At 43.2% G+C, this 25,308-nt stretch overlaps 1 protein-coding gene across 7 annotated transcripts in view; it reads left to right on the top strand.

Annotated features, from left to right (window-relative positions):
- Positions 1–25,308, top strand: part of TBC1D30 (TBC1 domain family member 30) — a 92,428-nt gene that overhangs the window by 20,602 nt on the left and 46,518 nt on the right. For 2 of the 7 annotated variants that reach the window (XM_018047987.1, XM_018047985.1), the window contains exon 1: positions 24,252–25,114. The exons of 4 other annotated variants lie outside the window; for them this stretch is intronic. In XM_018047987.1, the coding sequence (XP_017903476.1) occupies positions 24,940–25,114 (175 nt within the window). In that variant the 5' untranslated portion in view covers positions 24,252–24,939. Of the gene's footprint in view, positions 1–24,251; positions 25,115–25,308 lie in introns of those variants that run through there. One more of the 7 variants, XM_018047986.1, reaches the window with a different exon arrangement.

The following is a 25,308-nucleotide window of genomic DNA, read 5'->3' as shown; positions in this document are numbered from 1 at the left end:
TGAGTTTTGGCATAAATCTGATAACAGATTTAGGTAATATCTTGATATATGATTAGCAGCTTGGTCTGCCCTAAAGTTACTTAGTAAGACTATGGCTAGAATAAAGAAAGTAGCTTATCATTGCTTACAATATATTTTAACAACAATATGAGTTTCCTCTCATATTCTTTAAGCTCTTAGTGTCTTGCTGCTGAATTATTTTTTCATATTGTCATAATTTACATATCCTTATTGGAAATTTGTAAAATGTTTGAAAGTACTGTATAGCTTTGGAACCTCTCACTTCTGGGGAGATTCTTGTGGCTTTGAAAGAAAAAACAGTAGATGTTTCTTGTGACCTTGTCACAAAGTGAACTGGTTTTTAGAGGAAAAAAATTTGAGTCTCAAATTCATAATAATTTAGAGCTAGAAGAGAACTTAAATGTGATTTCTGTTTACTCCTGACCTTAGGGCTGAGCAAAGCGAGGTGTGGAAGAGTTAAAAGTGTTGCTGAATATAATCTGAAAAACAAAGAACAGAACAACAACACAAAAACTGAATCACTATGCTGTACACCTAAATCTAACCCAATATTGTAAATCAATTATACTTCAATTAAAAAAAACAAAACGTTATAGAAACTGTGTTGATCGGTAACTCAGTCAAGGCTCCCCTAGTTGGTGGTGTCCTAGTGATCAATTATGACAAAAGAAAACTGTACCTACATCAGCAGAGGGAGTTCTCTTTTTTTAGTTTTCCTAAGAACCGTGTTAAATTTATGTTCTCTGTATGGTCGGTCGTTACCTGAATCCTGGTTCAGCCGTGTAATTACACGAGGTGCAGTTTCATGTAAGTCCTTTGACATCTCTGTGCTTCATTTTTCTCAGTGGAGGAGAAAAAAAAAACAAAATGGGGGCGGAGCATGATGATAATACCTACTTCATGGATGGTTATGAGGATTAAGTGAGTTAAATTATACAAAATGCTTATTGAACAGGGTCTGGACATACTGTTCTATTAATGCCATTATTCCTGGTAGGAGGAGATTTCAGAGGCTGCCTTTTCCATCAACATGTGGGTATTTGCTTTTTGAAGGCAACTGTGAAGGTTGTTGGGGTTCTTCACATTTTAAAAATGTGATAGGATGGGATTGTTTGAGGAGGAGATACTAGGTTATCATAATTTGGGATTTTAGACTTTTCAGCTCTTTGGGAAAGGATGGCTTACTCTTGTCCAATAGCATGGAAGGAGATTGCTCTTTTTATGTGTTTCAGTTGAAAAGCTGATGGTTAAACGTGTTTTGGGGATACACATTATATCTGAAAGTAGGCAACTGCCTGTGTGTACAAGGCCCATAGGGTCCAAGGTGGGAATCACCTAAGTCCCCCTTGAAGCCTTGCAAAGAAAAACTAGGATTAGAAATGATAGGAATGTGCTAAGTGGCTAGGGGTAGGTGGGCTGAGGAAGTATCCCAGGCAGAGATAATTGTATAGGCTGTGAGGACATCAGGAACTTAGGATGTACTTCTCGTAATCCTAGTATTTCTGGGTATAAAATTGGGCTAGTTAACTGCCTGTTGAATATAGAACACTAATGTCCATGAACTGCCTTCTTAGCTGGATTGAAAGCTGTTTGAGGGCATGGGTATTTGACAATAGCTATTGGATAAGTAAACATTTATTTTGTTAGTATACAGTACTGATAATGATAATGCAATATTATCTCTATGTGAGGGTGAAGTGAGTGGAGAAAGTTAGGTGATGTCATTCTAGGTAGAAAGTCTGAAAAATAGGTTGAGAATTTATACTGTTTATAAATTTATATATTATAAGTTTATATATCTCAAATGGTAAAGAGTCTGCCTACAATACAGGAGACCTGGGTTCAATCCCTGGATCTGGATGATCCCCTGGAGAAAGAAATAGCAACCCACTCCAGCATTCTTGCCTGGGAAATCGCATGGACAGAGGAATCTGGCGGGCTACAACTTAGTGATTAAACAACAAAAAAGCAACAGGAGAATAGCCAAGACAGATTATTCAGCTATGTTGTCTTTATAGAGTATCTCTTTCACAGCATTGTAAAATTTTACCTCTCTACTCTCAATTCTAAATATGGATCTGATCCAACTCCCTCCCCAAACTGCAGGACCTTTATTTTCCTACCTACTTCTTGGAATTTTCGTCAGGAGTTTACTTTTGATGTCATTGACCAATAGTCTAGCATTTTTTTTTCTGGGGAGGGTATGAACAAGTAAGTGTTTGCAATGGACTCTGTGTAGAAACATATTTTAATATGTTATGTTGGAAGAGAATTGTCTCTAACGAATGCACATCGTTGGCCCTTGCCTGGTCTTTTAGAGCTCTTTTTTGGTCTCATCCAGTGTTGTCTTCTCAACACCATTTGCAGAAAGAAGTGTTTTGGGATGTGGTAACTAAGGCAACATCAAAATTTACTCTTTGGCCTGCGATCTCTCCCATAAGCTTTCTGTGCTGTATGAAAGTTGCCATAGCTGGGCTCTTTGTTTTTTGTGTGTGTCTGTCTAGTTCTTCCAGCTCAAGGTGGAGATCGCCTCACACTTTACTGACACTACCCAGGGTTGACAGCAGAGGGCAGGCCTGCTCCTTTCCCTGACCTGGGACCTGCGCTCTTCTTCCTGACTGGGTCTGCTGCCTCTGACATTCAGCAGCTTTCTGACTTGTCAGATCACAGTTTCTGGCATCAGTTATGTAATATAATTCAAAACCAGTGGAGAGGGGACACAGAAGTCTTTTCCTTGTTTTCTCCATACATCTTGGATTCTTTCTGGGCAGATTCTTTTAGCCCACGTTGGTGGCCCTCTCTGAACTTTTTCTGCCCTATTTCTCCCAGGATGACCCATAGGAGGTATTAGGGATTCGACTCTCCTCATGTAATGTGAGAAGATTGTGGTCCTCAGGTGTTAGATTTAGCTCTCATGTAATGAGAAGGTGTGATTCTAAGGTGTTAGGTGCTGATTCTTAATAGGTCATCAAGGCAGCTTCTCAAGTTTGCTTCCTGCATTGAGAGCCACATCCATGTTAATAGATTTGTTGTTATTCTTGGAAAGATGTGATATTATTTCTCCTTTGTAGAGCAGGTACGAAGTTGGCAAATAGTATTGGGCTGTGAGTTCAGGAGTTCTGGATTCTGTGTCTGATGCCGTTGGTTTTTCTGCACATCATCCTGCTTGCCTTTGTTCATCTATTTGAAGAAACAGTATTCTTCTGGGGGACTTAACTGGTGACTCTTCTTCATGGTATCGCATTGAGGAAAGCAGCATGTTCTCTTTCACAGTTTTAGCCTTTGTATTTGTGAGCAGAAACAATTCGCCCCACGTCAGAAAAACAACAAAGTTCCCAAACTGATCGTTAAAAAATGTAGTTGCAATGTTTATCCCTTTATTTGAGTGAAAGGTGAACAGTGAGTGGAAGGTGTCTCCATTATTGCCATTGTCATGCTGTGCTCAGTCATGGCCCACTCTCTGTGACCTCATGGACTGTAGCTCGCCAGGCTCCTCTGTCCATGGGATTTCCCAGGCAAGAACACTGGAGCTACTTGCCCATTTCCTGCACCAGGGGATCTTCTTGACCCAGGGATTGTACGCACGACTCTTCTGTCTCCTGCGTTGGCAGGTGGGTTCTTTACCACTAGTGCTACCTGGCAAGCCCTAGTGTGCTATGTAGTCCACAGGGCTGCAAAGAGACATGACAAAGAGTCAGAAGCAATAGCACACACATGCGCACCTGGGAAGGCCAGTGGTTTGTGAGATTCATTCCACCTGTGTGGACCAGTCACCTTCAGCATCCAGTGGTATCAATGTCCTCTCCATGGATGGCTGGGATCATACGTTCTTAAACTTTCCCATTAAGTTAATACTCCTTGCACTTGAATTTCAGTCTGTGTTTTACTTGAAACTATACCCAAAATTGGTATCAGTGCTGTAACTATAGTTAGGGAATGGGAGTCTCAGAATGAGTAAATAACCTGACTGAGATTTCCCTGTTAATCAATCCACTGCTCCTCTCAATTTGTAGAATAATGAAATTTGAGATCCTTGGGGACCAGCTAGTCCAGCATGCTTATTTTACACGTGAGGAAATCGGAGGCTGAAAAGGGCTAATAAGATGGTTGCAACTACCTCACATCTATTAGGAAGGCTGCTATTAAAAAAAGAAAACAGAAAACGATTGTTGGTGAGAATGTGTGAAAAACGGAAACCCTTTTGGAGGGAAAGTAAAATGGTGCTGCTGCTATGAAAAATGGTATGACAGTTCCCCCCAAAACTAAAAATAGAATTACCATATGATCTCACAATTCTGGGTATACAGTTGTCCCTCGGTGTCTACAGGATCAGTTCCAAAATCCTTGAGTCTCTCTGTATCTATAGTGCATATCTGTGGAGTCAGCCAGCTGCAGATGGTGTAAAAAATCTGCATACAAATGGACAAGCACAGTTCAAACCCATGTTGTTCAAGAGTCAACTGTATACCCCAAAGAACTGAAAGCAGGGTCTAGAAAAGATATCTGTACACCCATGTTTATAGCAACATTTTTCACGGTACGTGGAAATATTCCACAAGATGTGGAAGTGACCCAAGTGTCCGTTGATGGATGAACGGATAAATGAAATGTGGTATATACATATGTGTGCTTAGCTGCTTAGTCGTGTCCGACTCTGTGCGACCCCATGGACTGTAGCCCACCAGGTTCCTCTGTCCATGGGGATCGTGTCTGACTCTTTGCGACCCATGGACTGTAGCCCACCAGGTTCCTCTGTCCATGGCGATCGTGTCCGACTCTGCGACCCCATGGACTATAGCCCACCAGGTTCCTCTGTCCATGGGGATTCTCTAGGCAAGAATACTGGGGTGGGTTGCTATGCCCTCCTCTGATATATACGTATGGTGGAATCTTATTTACCGTTTAAAAGGAAAACAAGTCTCACACATGCTAAAACATGGCTGAACCTTGAGGACATTATGCTAAGTGAAATAATAGTCACAAAAAGACAAATAGGTACCACTTATATGAGGCATCTATAATCATGAAATTCAGAGAGACAGAAAGTTGTCACTAGGGGCTGGGAGGAGGGAGGATGGGGAGTTGTTTAATAAGTAGAGTTTCAGTTTGGAAAGATGAAGAGTTCTGGAGATGGGTTGCACAATAGCACAAATGTACTTAACATTATTGAACTGTACATGGAAAATGGTTAAGAGGGTTAATTTTATGTTATGCATATTTCATCACTCCCCCTCAAAGATCTTATGGCCACATGGATAGTTGGTGCTTCCTTGCCTCTCAACTATTCTGTGTTTGTCCTCATATGCCATTAATGACATTCTTCCCACAAAATCAATCATGCGTCAGAAGCTAACACATCCTTTCCTAACTGGGTTGTCACCACCCAGAAAGATCATTTTCATTGTTGACATGTGGTTGCTGTTTGACACTCCATTGCTGAAATGTGGTTGCTGTTTGATGCTCCATCCTCCTCTCTTCAAATTGTTCTTTCCCACTCTGCGCTCCAGGCAGGATGAATTACAGCTGGTTGTAAAAATTCACCACATGCTCTTGCCACGTGCTATTCGCTTGGGTACTCTCCTCTCCATTACCTCTCTATGGTAACTTCTACCTTTAGGATCCAGCTGAGGCATCATGTCTTCTGAAAAGTACCTTTGACCACAGAGTCTGAATTCGGTGCTTCTCTGTTCAGGCTTGTCCTGGCCACATGGAGTTGTCATGCTCTGTCCCCTGGTCTGTATCTCCCGCTGGACTGTGCCTTACTTACTTGACGTTCCCTACTCCAGTACTGTTGCCTGGAAAATCCTATGGATCGGGGAGCCTGATAGGCTGCAGTCCATGGGGTCACTAGGAGTCGGATGCTACTGAGCAACTTCGCTTTCACTTTTCACTTTCATGCACTGGAGAAGGAAATGGCAACCCACTCCAGTGTTCTTGCCTGGAGAATCCCAGGGACGGGGGAGCCTGGTGGGCTGCCGTCTATGGGGTCGCACAGAGTCGGATACAACTGAAGCGACTTAGCAGTAGCAGTAGCAGTGTCTAGTAATCTGCTTGCATGGGGTAGTTGCTCAAAAACCTTTGCTGAAAAAATAACAGTGTCTTGGGAGATGCTGTTGTAAGAGAGGCATATTAAAAAATGTCCATCATCAATCGCTGGTCTGCAACTCTGCCTTTTTTTAAACTGTGGTAAAATGTAACCTAAACTGTGCCATCTTTTTAAAAATAATTTTGTTTATTTTTCACTGTGCTGGGTCTTTGTCGCTGTGCGGGCTTCTCTCTCATTGTGGCAAGCAGGAGCAACTCTCTGGTTGCGGTGCCCAGGCTTCTCATTGTGGTGGCTTCTGTGGCAGAGCATGGGCTCCAGGCCTTCAGTAGTCGGGGCTCCCGGGCTCTAGAGCTCAGGCTCAGTAGTTATGGCCCACTGGCTCAGCTGCACTGTGGCATGTGGGGTCTTCCCAGGCCAGGGCTTGAACCCACGTTTCCTGCATTGGCAGGTGGCTTCTTTACCACTGAGCTGCCAGGGAAGCCCCTAAACTTGACCATTTTAAGTATGTAGTTGATTAGTATTCCGTAGAGCCATAACTGTGCAGCCATCACCACCATCCGTCTCCAGAACTCTTCCTCTTGCAGAACTGAAGCTCTGCGCCCATTAAGCAAAACTCCCCAGTCCTCTCCTCAGTCCCTGGCAACCTCCCCTGAGTATGGGTCCTTTTACGATGGGCTTATTTCATTTAGCAGAATGTCCTCAAGATTCATCCATGTAGTAGCATGTGTCAGAATTGCCTTCATTGTTAAGGCCGAATAATATTCCACTGTGTGTAGGTACCACATTTTGTTTATTCATTCATCGATCAACACTTGGATTGCTTCCAAGTGATTGGCTATTGTGAATAAGGCTGACATGAACATGGGGCAGCTCTGACTTTTTAAGCATGACAAGCCTGTCCTTGTGTTGTTCACACAGCATCACATAAACACAGCTTTCATACTCTGAATTCTTCCTACCTCCATCCTAAGTCATTTTTGTCCATCCATCTGCTTTCTGCCCTGTTTCAGTCTCCCCAGTTTAGGTCTTGTAACTTGTTTTCCTCACTTAGAACTGCTTCTGTTATGAAAAACCCACAGCCAGTGTAACACACAAGGGTGAAAAGCTGAAAGCCTTCCCACTAAAATCTGGTACTACAAGGATGTTCACTCTTACCACTTCTCTTCAGCATAGTATTGGGAGTCCTAGGCACAGCAGTCAGATAAGAAGAAATAAAAGGTATCCAAATAGGAAGGGAAGAGGTAAAATTGTCACTCTGTGCAAATGAAACCGTAAAATTGCTTCTGTGGTTTCCCTCTGCATCTGTGATTCACACTCACCCTCTTGTCTGTTTCTTCAGATCCGTCACGCTACAGGCCCAGTTGTGGAAGACCTGTTTCTCTACCTTGTGGAGTTTGGGATCGTTTGGCAGAAGGTTTTCCTTTCCCTCGTCTATTCTCTCCTCCCCACCAGCATTTTCTCTTCTGCTTTGCCAGCTATTCCCATTGGAGAAAGGAAGCTCCGCTGGCAGCAGCCTTCCCATGCCCTGTTCAGCGTGAAGCACCCCCTTCCTTCCCCTTGACCCCTGCTGCTTCCTTTCCCCCATCTCCCACGATTGCAAGGCCTCGGAGACATTGAAAGTGATCTCCTGAGCTAGAGATGACCTATTGCAAAATACAGCCCCCACTCCCAACAGCCCTTGTTAGGGAATCTGGTGGGAGAGGGGTTTGTTTCACATCTTTTCTGCCTGGTATCATCCTACTTCTCCAAGGTCACGTGCTGTCTGTCCCTGTAGCACCATCTTTTCTCTTCACTCTAAGCCTGTTCCTCCTCTCTCAGTCCCCGAAGTACTGCTGGCGGGAGGCTGGCTGCGAGTAATGTCCTTGACTGAAGGTTTTAGAATGACACGGAGGAAAGCTGCAGTGTGGAAGGATACAAGAGGTGGTTTTCTGGTGAACTGAATCTTGGACATCCTTGCTCTTAAATGTTCTTGGGCCATTTTCCTCTGGGAATTTCTCCCTGACAGTCTTTTCCTTTAGGCTCTAGTAATCTGGTGGCTCAGATGGTAAAGAATGTGGCTGCAATGCGGGAGACTCAGGTTCGATTCCAGGGTCTGGAAGATCCTCTGGAGAAGGAAATGGCAACCCACTCCTGTATTCTAGCCTGGAGAATCCCATGGACAGAGGAACCTGACGGGCTATAGTCCATGGGGTTGAACAGAGTCTGGACACAACTGAGTGACTAACACTTTCACAGTAATCTATTTTAGGCTTCCCAGGTGGTGCTAGTGATAAGCCGGAGATGTAAGAGGTTCAGGTTTGATCCCTGGGTTGGGAAGATCCTCTGGAGAAGGAAATGGTGACCCACTCTAGTATTCTGGCTTGGAGAATCCCATGGACAGAGGGGCCTGGTGGGCTATAGTCCATCTCGGTCGCAGAGAGTCCAGCAGGACTAAAGTGGCAGCCCAAGCACAATCTATTTTAGGGCTCAGCTGCCCTTGCTGTTAGAAAGCCAGAGGATCAGGGGTTAGATGGTGAACCCGCATCACTGGCCTTGCCTAAAGTCTTCCTCACAGGAGAGTCAGCTGTAGTTCACTTTGCTGCCTGTGCTACCCTTCTACGTTCCCTTCCCAGCTCATCTAGAATGAGGTCAGGTGGGGTGGTGGAGGCATTCTAAACACTTCTGTTTGGCTAAAGTTCATTTTGAGTCAAGTCATACAGTATTGTTTTGATTTTTAAAACTTTTGTATTGAATGAAAGAGTCTTTAAATTCTATGGTGCTTTACAGTTTTTAAAATGTTCACACACATGATTTCATATAATCTCATAATAACCCTTTTTTCTCTTTTCCTCTCCCCTTTCATATTGCCCTTTCCCCCTTCCCAGTGGTAACCACTGGTTTGTTCTCTGTATTTGTGAGCCTGCTTCTTGTTAATTTTATTCACTAGTTCATTGCATTTTTTAAGTTCCACATATAAGTGATGGGTTTCCCTGGTGGCTCAGATGGTAAAAAAAAATCTGTCTGCAATGTTGGAGACCAGGCTTTGATCCCTGGGCTGGGGAGATCCCTGGGAGAAGGTAATGACAACCCACTGCAGTATTCTTGCCTGGAGAATTCCATGAACAGAAGAGCCTGGTGGGCTATATGGTCCATGGGGTTGCAAAGAGTCTGACATGACTGAGTGACTAACACTGACCAGCTATAAGTGATACCGTACAGTATTTCACAGAGCACAGTGTCCTTTAGGTTCATGCGTGTTGCTCCAAGACATTATTGCATTCTTTCTTAATGGCCAAGTATCATTCCATTGTGTGTGTGTGTGTGTGTGTGTGTGTGTGTGTGTATACACACATGCACACATCCTTTTTACCCATTCATCTGTTGACATACACTTAGGTTGCTTCCTTTGGGGTGCATGTATCTTTCTGAATTAGTGTGTTTTGTTTTTCTTCAGATATATACCCAGAAGTTGCTGGGTCGTACGAATCCTCCATAGTGGCTGCACCAATTTACATTTCCACCAACAGTGTACGAGGGTTCCCTTTTCTCCACGTCTTCGCCAGCATTTGTTCTCTATGTTCTTTTTGATGACAGTCATTCTGACCGGTTGTACACCAAATTTTGTAATGCAAGCGTTGGACATACAGCAAGGAGGCATCTGAAGCGTTGAGTCACTACATCAAAGCCTCAACATCAGCAAGTGGTTAATGAGCTTTTTCTGCTGTGTGTGATATTGTGCAAGAGTTTTCAAACACATTTTTAAAAGTCTGGGCAATTTAGTTTGAATCATCTCAAATGTTACCCTAACTCTGGGACACAGTGATTGTGACAGCTGGTCCCTGCACAAGAGGGAACACAACAATGGCACAGAAGTTATTCAAGAACAAGTATACCCAAAGTCCTCATCATCTAATGTTTTTTCTCTGTGGAGAGGATCTTTGGTTTGTTGCTTTCTCAGCTCTTGAGCCTGTTTCCTGTTTCACATTTGACAAATTATTTTCAGAGACAGATCATATCTGCAGTTTCTTGGGGGGAACTTCAAGATTTTTCCTGGATGAATTATAAGGGTGGTTGATGCAGAAATGATTGTCTTGTGAGGTTTCCACCAAGCCCCATGTTGCCATGGGCTCTTAGAGGAAACAGCTGGTCTTCAGTAATCCTTCCCTAAGAGCTTCACCCATTTTCTCTGGCATCAGGGAATCTTTTTATTTAATTGGCAGTGCCAGGTGGACCTTGTTGATGCTGCTTCTCTATTATCTCTGCCAGTACCTTATTTGTTTTAGTAGGTAAATAATTTATAGGGAGTTTAAGGAAATGGTGGATGTTTCATTCACTTGGTAACATAAATGAGGCTGTGAACAAGTCTCCTTTCAAAACTTCCAGAGTGTTTTTGGTCCTGCTTAGATCAGAACTATCTGGTTATATTTTATTGGCTTGGTGTAGCTTTTCAGGGAGGTAGACCTGGATTCAACCCCCAGCTCCACCACTTATTAGTCATATGACCTTGGGAAACTTATTTAACTGCTTCATTTGTTCCTTCTTTGTTCCTTTCTTCCTTCAGGAATAAAAAAATGTTTAAGTTACAAGGAAAAATACAATAAATTCCTATATTCCTACCACTCAGAATTAACTATTTATAGTTGCATCTATTTTCTTTTAGTCATTTCCCCGTCATGCTCAGTATATTATCCTGATAATATATGTGTACACTCTCCCTTTACTCCCCACTTCTTGGGGAATAATGCTTGCCTTGTGGGGTTAAAATGAGATAAGAGAACTACAGCCCCTAGCCCACTGCCTGAGCCATAGCAGACAGCTGGTACACAGTAGCTGTTGTTTATTTTTCTCCTCCCATCCTCACTTCTCTCTTTGTGCATCTCCATTAGAAACTCTAGTCCTCGAAAACTGACAACCGTCTAAAAATGATATTTTTTTCCCACAAACTCTTCTCCCTTCTAGGGTGTATTTGCAGCCCCCAACTCGAGGAATTGATATCAATACATGTGGGAATGGATAGAATGCACCAAACAACTTATTTATATTGCAAATAATCAAAATATATTGAAAGGCCAGGACTTGCTGGTGAATGATGGATTACATTTGGGAAACCCTTTAAAACAAAATGATTGAACCAAATTTTAGATAACTGCATGCATTATTTTAAAAGCTGTGATACTGCAGGAATAGAAAGATTGAGATGAAAATTGCTTACTTAAAGTCTGCTGAGGAAGGTTGGTTTCTTCCTTGTAGTGATCTTGCAAAGCAGGAGGCTGTTGGGTAATTAATACTAGGGCTTTATTAATTTATGAAGAGCAGAGAAGGATTAGCTTGTTTGCACTGAAGTGAATTCTTTCCAAGTAACATGTTGAAAAAATTAAAATGATGAGAAATGCAAACAGTTTGTCAAGTTAAATGAATGTTTGCTTTTATGGGCTTCCTAGACTGGTTTTGGGGCTTCCCTTGTGGCTCAGCTGGTCAAGAATCCACCTGCAATTCGGGAGACCTGGGTTTGATCCCTGGGTTGGGAAGATCCTCTGGAGAAGGGAAAGGCTACCCACTCCAGTATTCTGGCTTGGAGAATTCCATGGACTCTATAGTCCATGGGGTCACAAAGAGTCGGACACAACTGAGTGACTTTCACTTTCCCTTAGACTGGTTTTGCAATAAAATCTCTAGGCCCAAATGCAAGGTAACATAGTTAAAGAGCAAAGACACTCAAGTAACCAGGTGGCATCGTTTGTAATCTACAACAATGTTGATATGAAAACTTCCAAAATGTCTTTCCTTAAAAAAATTCTAAATGCCTTTAATACTGTGTACTAATGATAACAATAAGTCATCTATAAAGAACTTACTCTGAGCCAGACAGTACCATAAGTGCTTTCCTTGTATTATTTGATCCTTAGAATAACTATTTTGAAATACACTGTTTCCCATTTAATGGGTGAGGAGATTGAGATAATTAACCTATCAAAGTTTATGTAGTTACTGAATGTTGGAGCCAGGTTTCAATCCAGGTAGCTGGTTCTAGAGTTTGATTTTAGCTACTATACTGTCCTGGAGGTTCCTCGGTAGCTCAGGTGGTAAAGAATCTGCCTGCAATGTGGGAGATCTTGGTTTGATCCCTGGGTTGGGAAGATCCCTTGGAAGAGGGCATGACAACCCACTCTAGTGTTCTTGCTGAAGAATCCCATGGACAGAGGACTGCCAATAGCTAGAATTTAGGAGTGTTTTACCTGATGAAAGTGAAAGTCACTCACTTGTGTCTGACTCTTTCAGACTCCATGGACTGTGGCCCACCAGGCTCCTCTGTCCATGGAATTCTCCAGGCAAGAATCCTGGAGTGGGTAGCTATTCCCTTCTCCAGGAGATCTTCCTGACCCAGGAATCAAACCCAGGTCTTCGGCATTACAGGAGAACTTTTTACTGTCTGAGCCACCAGGGATGAGTAGAGCACATATGTGATATTTGAGCATCACATGTATTTTGGAAACTTGTCAGGGAGACTAAGAATAGTGATTATGGATTTTTTTTTTGGAGACATGGCATAAATGTCAGTCGAAATAACTGTTCATAAACACATCTGCTTAATTCTCCTGTAGTTGAATAAAAAGTCTTCCACTCCTGCTTTTTTTTGTTTTAAGGAGTGAGAATGTCTGGCTCTCTTCTTGACATGAGTTTATGATGTTATTTATTGTTCATGTTCTTGGACTGAGTGTCAGGTGTGTATGAGCCCCATGCTGCTTGCAGGCAGGGGAGGGGAGAGATCCAACAATGAAGAAGCCTTAGTCCCTGTGCTCAATGCAATTTATGATCCACTGAGAAGTGTGTAAATAATTCAAGGGCATGGATGAATCAGGTGTGGGGGTGGGAGAAGTGTGGCGTCTGAAATATAGGCAGTTACCATTTAAAAATGTTCAGTCACCAGGATCCCAACCTGATATTCTTTGTGTCATAGATGCAATTAAAAAAATTTACTGAGTTCTTACTGTATTTTAGGCCTCATGCTAGAAAATTATTTTGAACTTTCCTGAAATAGACTGTGGTATTTATTTTCAAGCATTAGGAAGATTTAAAGTTTAGAGAAGCCAGAGGTAACTTTATTTAGACATAATCTATTCCCTCCTTTGGAGCTGGTGTATCTGATTGATGCTGGCATTAGGCCAGAGTGACGTACCACCATGTGACACTCTGTGGCAAGCTGGGACAAAAGACAGTGGTAATTAAAGGTGCCAGGGCTGCTATATTAAGTACATGAGTATACTAGGCCACACCTGTATTGCTTCTAGAAGAGAAGAGCACTTGGGAAGTATATTTAGTAAAAGTGTCTGCTTCCTTAGGAGTTTTTCTCTGTTACCAAAACTTTACATTGAGTTGCAAAACTAGGGCACAGAGATGACTATTTTTAAGACTACACTGGTGAATTCCTATGTCTGTGCAGGTAAAGATAAAAGTGAGTATCAGTCACCAGACTTGCTACCCTTTAAAATGCTGAGGCCTGTATTGACTGACAGACAATAAAATTCCTCTTACCCCCAGGTCTCTGTCACCCGTATGATTCAGGAGACATGTGTTTTCCTTTTAATGTAGTTCCTAATGTGATTTTCAGCTCCTTTCTAATACCTGGCCTGGACTCTCAGACAATGAGAATAAAAAATATAAAGACCATGTAAGATTTTTCATAAATACATAAAAATTCAGTTTGTTCAGGCTCCTCTTTTTAAGTCAAGAAAATATAATGATACATTTAAAAAATATCCTTAATGAGGATTGAAGCCTCATTAAGCCTCTATTTTGCTTAAATGTCAGTTTACCTGAAACTATAATAATCCAAGCTGTATTCTCTAAGCATTATAGTTGGTCAGTATTTATATTGGATGGAGGAATTCTTAGAAAGTAATAGACTCTGAATATCCATTCAGTTGGTCTCAGAGAATCATAGTGTTGGAAGCTGTCTTACTGATGATATAGTTGAGCCTCATCTCATTTTAAGTGTCCTTTCACAGCACTCCTGACTGCTGGGCTTGCAGCCTCTGCCTGGGAACTCCAAAGAGAGGGTATTTGTCATCTCCCAAGGCTTCGATTTACTACAGGTAGAGTGTCCTTAAGTTGTGACGTGTGCCTCTCTGGAACCCCCTTTAGCGGTTCTGATTTTGCATTTTGAGGTGAACATGAATATATAGTCAACATTCCTTCCCCTGACTGAGGGTATGAGGGTAGGAATGCTAAAGGGGAGCATCTGGTGAGGACCTCAAGGGGATGTTCTAGCCAGCAAGACTTTCCCTGTAAGTCAGGTCCTGGGCCTGTTGTGCAGACTTCTGGGTAGACTGTGAACAGGGCTATTTTATTTAACCTTTATTTTGTAGAGTTGTCAATAAACACTGAGGAAGACACCCCAGTGCAAAGGTATTGAGTGACTGCTTTGCATCACTACAGTGTTAAGAGTCTTGACTTTCATTATGCGACCCCATTCTCACAATTACTTGAGTTCAGTTCAGTTCAGTCGCTCAGTCGTGTCTGACTCTTTGCGACCCCATGAATCGCAGCACGCCAGGCCTCCCTGTCCATCACCAACTCCTGAAGTTCACTCAGACTCACGTCCATCGAGTCGGTGATGCCATCCAGCCATCTCATCCTCTGTCGTCCCCTTCTTCTCCTGCCCCCAATCCCTCCCAGCATCAGAGTCTTTTCCAGTGAGTCAACTCTTTACATGAGGTGGCCAAAGTATTGGAGTTTCAGCTTCAGCATCATTCCTTCCAAAGAAATCCCAGGGCTGATCTCCTTCAGAATGGACTGGTTGGATCTCCTTGCAGTCCAAGGGACTCTCAAGAGTCTTCTCCAACACCACAGTTCAAAAGCATCAAATCTTCCGCGCTCAGCCTTCTTCACACTCCAACTCTCACATCCATACATGACCACTGGAAAAACCTTAGTTGGCAAAGTAATGTCTCTGCTGTTCAATATGCTATCTAGGTTGGTCATAACTTTCCTTCCAAGGAGTAAGCATCTTTTAATTTCATGGCTGCAGTCACCATCTGCAGTGATTTTGGAGCCCCCAAAAATAAAGTCTAACACTGTTTCCACTGTTTCCCCATCTATTTCCCATGAAGTGATGCGACCGGATGCCATGATCTTCGTTTTCTGAATGTTGAGCTTTAGGCCAACTTTTTCACTCTCCTCTTTCACTTTCATCAAGAGGCTTTTTAGTTCCTCTTCACTTTCTGCCATAAGGGTGGTGTCATCTGTATATCTGAAGTTATTGATATTTCTCCCAGCAATCTTGATTCCAGCTTGTGTTTCTTCCAGCCCAGCGTTTCTCATGATGTACTCTGCATATAAGTTAAATAAGCAGGGTGACAATATACAGCCTTGACGTACTCCTTTTCCTATTTGGAACCAGTCTGTTGTTCCATGTCCAGTTCTAACTGCTGCTTCCTGACCTGCATACAGATTTCTCAAGAGGCAGGTCAGGTGGTCTGGTATGCCCATCTCTTTCAGAATTTTCCAGTTTATTGTGATTGAGTAAGTATCATTAATTCCAAAGGGGAGAAATTGAAATCCAGAAATTGGGTATGGGCATTGGCATTCTAATCTTGGTCTCTCTCTCGCATCATCAGGATCTTCCTTTTATTTTATTTTTTATTAAATTTATTTATTTTTAGTTGAAGGATAATTGCTTTACAGAATTGTGTTGGTTTCTGCCAAACATCAACATGAGCCAGCCATAGGTATACATATGTCCCCCCCCCCCACCCCAGGACCTTTCTGACACACCATGTTGCCTCCTGGAGGCCTTACCAGGTGCAGCTTTCACGGGTTTCCTCATCAGTTCACATGTTCTGTATCTTCTCTTCTGAATAAATCTAGCTGGGAAATCTAAGTTTCCCAGGCCAGCTAAGTCAACATTCATATTAATTCAGCTCTCTCTCCTCTTTTTGATACCTCTGTAGCATTACCAGGAGAAGGCAATGGCAACCCACTCCAGTACTCTTGCCTGGAAAATCCCATGGACGGAGGAGCCTGGTAGGCTGGAGTCCATGGGGTCGCGAAGAATTGGACATGATTGAGCGACTTCCCTTTCACTTTTCACTTTCATGCGTTGGAGAAGGAAATGGCAACCCACTCCAGTGTTCTTGCCTGGAGAATCCCAGGGACGGGGGAGCCTGGTGGGCTGCCGCCTATGGGGTCGCACAGAGTCGGACTCGACTGAAGCGACTTAGCAGCATAGCATTACCATCAAAGTTAAGCATGTTGTTTTTAAAGCGTATTATTTCCTTTTTTCTCTCTAGGAACGTATATTTCTAAGCCGAACTAATACACGTCAATAGGTATGGGAAACCTCTCCTTTCACATCCCTCAACTGGATCAAAAAGAACTCAGGATAGTTTGGTTTAAAGGTTGGGAAATCTTAACTAAGTAGTCCAGTTGTGACCAGGTTGAACCATGGTTTCATCTTCTAAAGTGATTGGTCTGAGTTCTACTCTTGATGTGCAAATAAAAGGCTGATATCACAATTATGAGAAGAGCAGAGATGAGCTTTGTCCTTTTAGCCTGCTTTCAGGTGAAATTTAATAGTTCAATAAAATGAAGCCCTGGGAAAACACTGGAATGTCTGATACTTAGGAGGAGTAGAGATAATGGTATCCCTCCAAGTACTTGCATAGTAATTAATTTTTAATTGAATTATAGGGGATGTATAATATTATATAAGTTACAGATGTACAGTATAGTGGTTCACAATTTTTAAAGGTTATATTCCACTTATATTTATTATATTTGCTATAATCATGCTCCCTGACTTTGCACTATACTATAAAGCTAGAGCAACCAAAACAGCATGGTGCTGGGAAAACTGGGCATGTAAAAAAATGAAATTAGAACATCATATATATACATTGTCTAACATCATATACAAAAATAAAATGGATTGAAGACCTAAATGTAAGACTGGATACCATAAAACTCCTAGGGGAAAACATAGGCAGAACACTCTTTGACGAAAATCCTAGCAATATTTTTTTTTTTTGCAAAGTATTTGAAATGAACCTTTCACACTGTCCTGTTACTACCTGCTTTGTCTGTCCCTCAGTAAATTTAAGCTTCTTGAAGGTACAGAACATACTGAATTCAAACTTTTATTTCCCAGAGGCCATAGCACAATGCCTTTCCCACAGCAATTGAGGAATAACTTTTCACTAATGAATGAATGAATAACAGAAATTAAAGATGTCTTCTATGGTCAACATAAACCTTCCTTAAGTGGTGTTGAATCAATTTCTGTTATTATTATTTTAAAAAATTATTTATTTTTGGCTACACTACCCACTCCAGTGTTCTTGCCTGGAGAATCCCAGGGATGGGGAAGCCTGATGGGCTGCCGTCTATGGGGTCTCACAGAGTCAAACACGACTGAAGTGACTTAGCAGCAGCAGGTCTTCACTGGTGTGCTTGGGCTTTCTCTAGGTGTGGTGAGTGGGGGTACTCTGTTGCGGTGCCTGGGCTTCTCATTGCAGTGGCTTCTCGTTGTGGAGCAGGGACTCTAGGCACGTGGGTTTCAGTAGCTGCAGCACATGGACTCAGTATTTGTGGCCCACAGGCCCAGCTGCTCTACAACATCCAGGATCCTCCTGAACCAGGGATCGAACCTGTGTTCCCTGCCTTGGCAGGTGGACTCCCAACCACAGGACAACTGAGGAAGTCCCTCAATTTCCATTCTTTTGAGGCAAGAAAATACTTTCTAGAAAATAGAAAATCTTGGGTTAGCTATGCATCTGAAGTTATGTGGACCTGGCTGCAGGGTTTTACATGTGTTTCCAGGGTGGTACTCTGAAATAGGGCTTCACTCCAGCTGCTGCCGCTGCTGCTAAGTTGCTTCAGTCATGTCCGACTCTGTGCGACCCTAGAGATGGCAGCCCACCAGGCTCCCCGATCCCTGGGATTCTCCAGGCAAGAACACTGGAGTGGGTTGCCATTTCCTTCTCCAGTGCATGCAAGTGAAAAGTGAAAGTGAAGTCGCTCAGTCGTGTCCGACTCTTAGCGACCTCATGGACTGCAGCCTACCAGGCTCCTCCGTCCATGGGATTTTCCAGGCAGGAGTACTGGAGTGGAGTGCCATTGCCTTCTCCATCACTCCAGCTAGGAATTAAATTTTTATATTAGATACGTTTTGAATTTGAAACTTTCTGGTTTGTAAATAAAACTGGTTATCCTTAAAATACTTCATCCAAGATATTCGAGCATGCTTGGGGGAAATTTTCAGTTCAGTTCAGTTGCTCAGTCGTGTCCAACTCTTTGCAACCCCATGAATGACAGAACGCCAGGCCTCCCTGTCCATCACCATCTCCCGGAGTTCACTCAGACTCACGTCCATCGAGTCCATGATGCCATCCAGCCATCTCATCCTCAGTCATCCCCTTCTCCTCCTGCCCTCAATCCCCCCCAGCATCAGAGTCTTTTCCAGTGAGTCAACTCTTTGCATAAGGTGGCCAAAGTATGGGAGCTTCAGCTTCAGCATCATTCTTTCCAAAGAAATCCCAGGACTGATCTCCTTCAGAATGGACTGGTTGGATGTCCTTGCAGTCCAAGGGACTCTCAAGAGTCTTCTCCAACACCACAGTTCAAAAGCATCAATTCTTTGGCGCTCAGCCTTCTTCACAGTCCAACTCTCACATCCATACATCACCACAGGAAAAACCATAGCCTTGACTAGAGGAACCTTAGTTAGCAAAGTAATGTCTCTGCTTTTGAATATACTATCTAAGTTGGTCATAACTTTTCTTCCAAGGAGTAAGCATCTTTTAATTTCATGGCTGCAGTCACCATCTGCAGTGATTCTGGAGCCCCAAAAAATAAAGTCTGACACTGTTTCTACTGTTTCCCCATGTATTTCCCATGAAGTGATGTGACCGGATGCCATGATCTTCGTTTTCTGAATGTTGAGCTTTAAGCCAACTTTTTCTCTCTCCTCTTTCATTTTCATCAAGAGGCTTTTTAGTTCCTCTTCACTTTCTGCCATAAGGGTGGTGTCATCTGCATATCTGAGGTTATTGATATTTCTTCCGGCAATCTGGATTCCAGCTTGTGCTTCTTCCAGCCCAGCATTTCTCATGATGTACTCTGCATATAAGTTAAATAAGCAGAGTGACAATATACAGCCTTGACGTACTCTTTTCCTATTTGGAACCAGTCTGTTGTTCCATGTCCAGTTCTAACTGCTGCTTCCTGGCTTGCATACAGATTTCTCAAGAGGCAGGTCAGGTGGTCTGGTATTCCCATCTCTTTCAGAATTCTCCATAGTTTATTATGATCCACACAGTCAAAGGCTTTGGCATAGTCAATGTTAGGGAAATGTTAGGTGTGGTTTTGTTTTGGAAAATATCTGATTAAAAGCATGATTCTGAGAAAGCATAAGCAGGGACCATTGGGACGTAGAAGATGGTGCTGAGTGTGATTTGGTGTTGAAATTTCAAAGCTTCTCTGTTCCATGTGCAACAGAATTCTATCTCTGAGATAAACAAAATAGAAAAGCTACACCTAATTGTCTTCAAGGATGCTTCAAGTAGAGACATAGGTTTTATGACTAAGAGAAACCATTAAAAAAGAAACAAAATGGTCCAGGATATTACGTGATGTGTCAGATAACTGTAAGGTTCTTCCTTTCCTCTCCGTCTCTCTCATGAGGGAAAATGGTTATGACGACGTCTCCATGGGCTCATAGGTGTGTGGGCTCCTTCTTGGGTGTTGAGTTGAAGGAGCTATTTATTAAGGCCCTACTTTTAGTTCAATCTGAGGAAAGAACTTATGGGACTGGTCACAGTTTACTGTCCCTTTAGGAGATATGACTTTTCCTATTTAGGAGTTGCTCACGGACCTGCAGAAATCGTGGGGAGAGCAGAGAGAGGAGACTTTATGCCACCAGTGTGTGTGTGTGTGTGTGTCTGTGTGTGCACTCAGCCGTGTCCGACTCTTTGCGACCTCTTGAACTGTAGCCTGCCAGGCTCCTCTGTCCATGGGATTTCCCAGGTAAAAATACTGGAGGGGGTTGCCTTTTCCTGCTCCTGGGGATCTTCCCGACCTAGGAATCAAACCTGCGTCTCCTGCATTGGCAGGTGGATTCTTCACCACTGTGCCACCTGGGAATGCCACCAGACCACCACCCTTTTCATTAGCACAAATGCAAAGACATATCAGACTTGCCAGGTGGCTCAGTGATAAAGAATCTGCATGCCACACAGGCAGATTTCCTTCTGGAGAAGGAAATGGCAACCCCTCCAGTATTACCTAGGAAATCTCATAGACAGAGATGCCTGGTGGGCTACAGTGCATGGGGTCACAAAAGGGTCAGACACAACTTAGCAACTAAACAACAACAGAAGACATACTGTCTCCCGCCTGATGAAGGACAGCGCTGGGCCTGATGTCTGGAACGTCTCTTCTAACTCTCAAACACTTGTGAGCTTGAGCACAGCTGCCAGAGAGAAATGAAGCCGGGAGGAGGAATTCAAGCCACCTCCTCAGAGTGGGCCAACTCCCTTTGCTTCCTCTCTCTTTGCTTCAGGTTTTCAGAGCTTTTTCTCTTGGTAGCTGTCACTACTTGCTCTGTTCAGTCCCCAGAGATAAACACATAGGCCCTTTTTCTTTTAAGATTTACCTGTTAAAAATAGCAGAAACCCCGGACCTGATTCCCTTCTGGAAGCCCCGGGGGACTTGGCTTTTATTTCTTAAAAATGTTGGACTTGCTTTTCCTGCTAACTTGTCTCCTTTTTCCATTAAAGGAGTCATATGCTCTCAAGAAAGCTTCACTGCCAGCATGTAGGCCTGGAGATGCACAACAAGCTGAATGATCCCTACTTTCTTGTTTTGGCCTGGAGCTTGCATCTCTGGGGATATACTATGGGTATTGGACTCTGAGATGTTCAGAGTATTTCCTCAAGCGCTTATTTTGTTTGGCAAGCCAGTAACAGATTCTCATCCAATGTGAAGTTTTTGGTTTTCCTAAATTCAGCTTAAATCATAACTGCTCTGGACTATGCCAAAGGCTGATTTGCCCAAACGTGAATTCACAGATATTATTTGATTAGGAAAAATCACTCAGTTAGTGAAGAGTGATGGTAAGTTGGCTTTGGGTGGAAATCTCACCAGCTAAGATCCTCCAGCTGAGTTCATGTCGGCATTGTTTCCTCTATGAGTTGACTTCAGATGACATCTTTATCTTTTGCTTTTAGAAAACAATATTCCAGACATGAATAAGAAACTATGAGTCATACAATAAATATAATGCTAGGCTTGTGCTGTGACTATTTTTAGAGCATTGTATTTTAGTGCTCAATTATCTGTTTACTACAAAAGTTGGCAGTCTTGGCTTTCCTCTCCCATGTAAACAAAATAATATTATTTGATTCCTTCATTTTGTATTGCTTTAATAGTAGAAACTCTTAAATTTTTTTTGTGTGTGTCGACTTCTATGTAGTTTAGGACGAGAAATTTTCAAGAAACTTTTTTTTTTTAAGAGTTTTTTCTTGTAATAAATCTAAGTGCAATAAGATTTTGATCTTGAAGGTAAACAAGCCCCTGTCACTAACAGTAAGAGAAATGCTGTAACTGAAGAATTTCAGAGGCAAACCTTTTTGTCAGCCATGACATATCTGGGTGAGCTGGCAGTCTGAGGTCTATACTCGAGCTTTGGCAGCCTAGAGATATGATTTCTTCAATTCACTGAGAGTTGAGTGAACTCAGGGATATTGACTGCTGTTAACTGGTCAGTGTGTTCTCTCCTCGGTGGCAAAGTCTCTACATGAAGCCAAATGCAATCAAAAGTTTGCTTGGTGAACATGGAGTCTGAGCCAAAGGGTATGGGATGGTCTGAGTGGTGGATGTCAGCCAGGCCTAGATGTCCTCCTCTCTAGCCTGGAGGCAGTGTTGTAGAGCAGCGTCCATTTCTCCTCCTCTCGGCTGGTGAGACTGACTTTCCTGCTGGCCCAGTGCTAAAACCTGAGTATGAGTAGCCTTTCATGTTAAAAGAGAATGTAAACCCTCTGTGGTTTGAGCATATGAGACTTCTGGGAAACCAGGCCATGTGTCCACTTCCCAGCTGGATTTTCTGTCTCCTTCCAGTTTTCTTCCTTTAACTATGGGTGTTCAATACCATCTTCGCCCAGGGGATTGTGTTGCCTTCTAAAAAACTGGCCAACGTCAAACATCAGATGGGCTTCCCGAGTGGCTCAGTGGTAAAGAATCTGCCTGCAGTGCAGGAGACCCAGGTTCAGTCCCTGGGTTGGGAAGGTCCTCTGGAGAGGGAAATGGCAACCCACTCCAAAATGCTTGCCTGGAGAATCCCATGGGCAGAGGAGCCTGGCAGGCCACAGTCCATGGGGTTGCAAAGAGTCAGACTGAGGGACTGAGCACGCATAGTTGATTTACAATGTTGTGCTAGTTTCTGGTGTATAGCCAAGTAATTCACTTATATATATATATACTTTTCATATTGTTTTCCATTATGGTTTATTACAGAATATTGAATGTAGTTCCCCATGCTATGCAGATGTACCTTGTTGTTTATTTTATATACAGTGGTTCGTATTTGCTAATCCTAGGCTCCCGATTTACCCCTCTTCCACCCCCGTTCTCTTTTGGAAACTGTTAAGTCTGTTTTCTATGTCTGTGAGTCTGTTTCTGTTTTGTGAATGAGTTCATTTGTGTCATGTTCTGGATCCCTCATATTAGTGATATCATATGGTATTCGTCTTTTTCTGACTTAACTTCCCTTGTGGGTCCGCTGGTAAAGAATCTGCTTGCGATGTGAGAGACCTAGGTTGGGAAGATCCCCTGGATCAGAGAAAGGCTACCCACTCCAGTATTCTGGCCTGGAGAATTCCATGGACTGTATAGTCCATGGGGTCGCAAAGAGTTGGATGCAACTGAGCGACTTACTTCACTTCACTTCTGACTTACTTCACTTAGTATGATGACATGTAGGCCCATCTATGTTGCTGTAAAAGAATGTTATTCCATTCTTTCTTATGGCTGAGTAGTACTCCATTGTGTATATATACCACATCTTTTTTTATCCATTCATCTGTCCATTAGCAGCCATTGTTTTTGATGCTCAAAATGTTCCAGATAGTCCAACAGTATCCTGTTTGTGTGGCTCTCATGTCTTTTTGACATGACTCAGTTAGTCTTGAAGCACCGCCTTTCTTCCTTTGTTTATCAAGATGTTTCTAAAGGAACCCTGATTCCTTTTAGTGGGGAATGAGTTTTAGGGACCAAATTCTGGGTGCCAGGGTTATTCAGTGATGCTGGGTGGCTCTTAGTTCTCAACCTATTCAGTGGCTTTATATGTATTTTTGAAAAGAAAAAAGATGAGTTCATACATTATTTCCATTTAAGATATACTGTTGCAGGATTAAAAAACTTGATTTCTTTGTACACTTTTTTGTTACATTGAAAACACCTTGGTTCCTTTTGACATTAGCATCATTTATTTAGGTTATTCTATAGTGTACATAAGAATTAAAAAACCCAATATTTTTAATAACAGTAATGCTACAGAATGACATTTAAGATTTCTTTGTAATTCTATTTGCTCTTAAAAGGTATACCACCATTCTGCAAGCATAATACTATACTCTAAAGCAACTTATTTTTTTCTGGGTTCTTCTGCCATCAAAAGGATATTGAATTAGGTTCATGTGTCTCTATTCATTTATAAATTTTAGAGTTTCCTTTTTGTTTGATTTATTAATATTATTACTATAATGAATTAATAATACTATTAATAACCATGAATAATATCAATGTTATTCCAGATTCCAAACTGCATAAGGTCCATCCAGAGAAATCTGTTTTCTATTCCTCTCTCTTCTACATTGTTCTTTTCCATATAAATACTATTTATTTTTTTAATCCATCTGTTGTGCCTTTTCTAAATATATATATACAAATATCTTCGTATTTCCCTCCACATCCTTTCCTTTCTTCTGACTCATTCACCTTTATGATTAATATCCATTGGAGAATGTCGGAATGCCCTAGTTTATGAATGACTTAAAAACAGCGGTAATTATTGCTAGTAGTTTTGACTACTGAAGTCTCTGGCTGGAGAGATGGAGGAGCCACTTTAAAACACCCTGCTTTTAAGAGGAACAGTTTTATTTTTAATTCCACTCTTCCGAAAGAAACAGCCATAATAATAATAATATATATGTAATTAATATATAATTAACACACAGCATCTATACATTAATAATATTAATATATAAGACTACTGATAATGATAATAACACTTTTAACGTGCTTCCCATGCCCTCTAAGATGCCGGGAAGGGGTTTGACACAATTTGGGATGAAGCTGGTGCTTCACCATCCACCAGCTGCTCACTGGTGTTCTGCGCCTGAGACTGGCTCCCTTTGGTGCTCCCTCCAGCGTCTCAGATCTTGGGAGAAGCAGGGAGATCTCTGTCACTGCTCCTGGTCTCGCCGTTGCTCAGCCGCCCGCGCCCGGGCTGGGGGTGCTCCGCGACGCCCCACGCAGGTGCCGGGAGCCTGCCAGGCGTTGGAGAGCTAAGGCTGCCCCGCCTGCGCACGGTGATGCCGGGATTGGGGGCGGGAGCGCCGCCTCCATCTCCGAGCACTCGATCGCTCCCGCCCTCCTCTCCGCCCCAAGCCCTCTCCAAGCCTCAGCCTGGCTGGCTCCGCACTGCAGATGCCTGCCTGCCGCCCCACTCTCGGCAGCTCCCACGGTTCTCCCCGGCTCCCTCTATTCCCGAGCATTCTCGCTGCTTCCCAGGGACCCTCGACTAAGCGATCTCACCAAGCCCCCCGCGCGCGCCAAGCCGCTACGCCAGTGGAGCGGCGGGAACCCAGGCGGAGTGCGGGATCCCAGGGCGCTCTCGGATGCGGCAGGACAAGCTGACCGGCTCCCTGAGACGTGGAGGGAGATGCCTGAAGCGGCAGGGTGGTGGCAGCGGCGGCGGTGGTGGCGGCGTGGGCACCATCCTGAGCAATGTGCTCAAGAAGCGCAGCTGCATTTCTCGGACCGCGCCCCGGCTGCTCTGCACCCTGGAGCCGGGTGAGGACCCGGGGCGGCAGAGGGGAGCACTGGAGAGTAGCGTGGCGTCCCCGGCGCTGGTGCCTTTGCCTTAGCTGAGACTCTGCTAGGCTGGGTGCCGCGGCTGGGCGCAGGCGGGGCTGGGTCGGCCTGGGAGGGAAAAGCGAGGACCCAGGCCTGGCCGGGGCAGCGGCCTCCCTAGGCGCGGAGGAGGC

The sequence above is a fragment of the Capra hircus genome, chromosome 5 (assembly GCF_001704415.2).
Source record: "Capra hircus breed San Clemente chromosome 5, ASM170441v1, whole genome shotgun sequence".
Lineage (NCBI taxonomy): Eukaryota > Metazoa > Chordata > Mammalia > Artiodactyla > Bovidae > Capra > Capra hircus.
The sequence above is the reverse complement of the archived record's forward strand: the minus strand, read 5'-3'. Positions and strand labels throughout refer to the sequence as shown.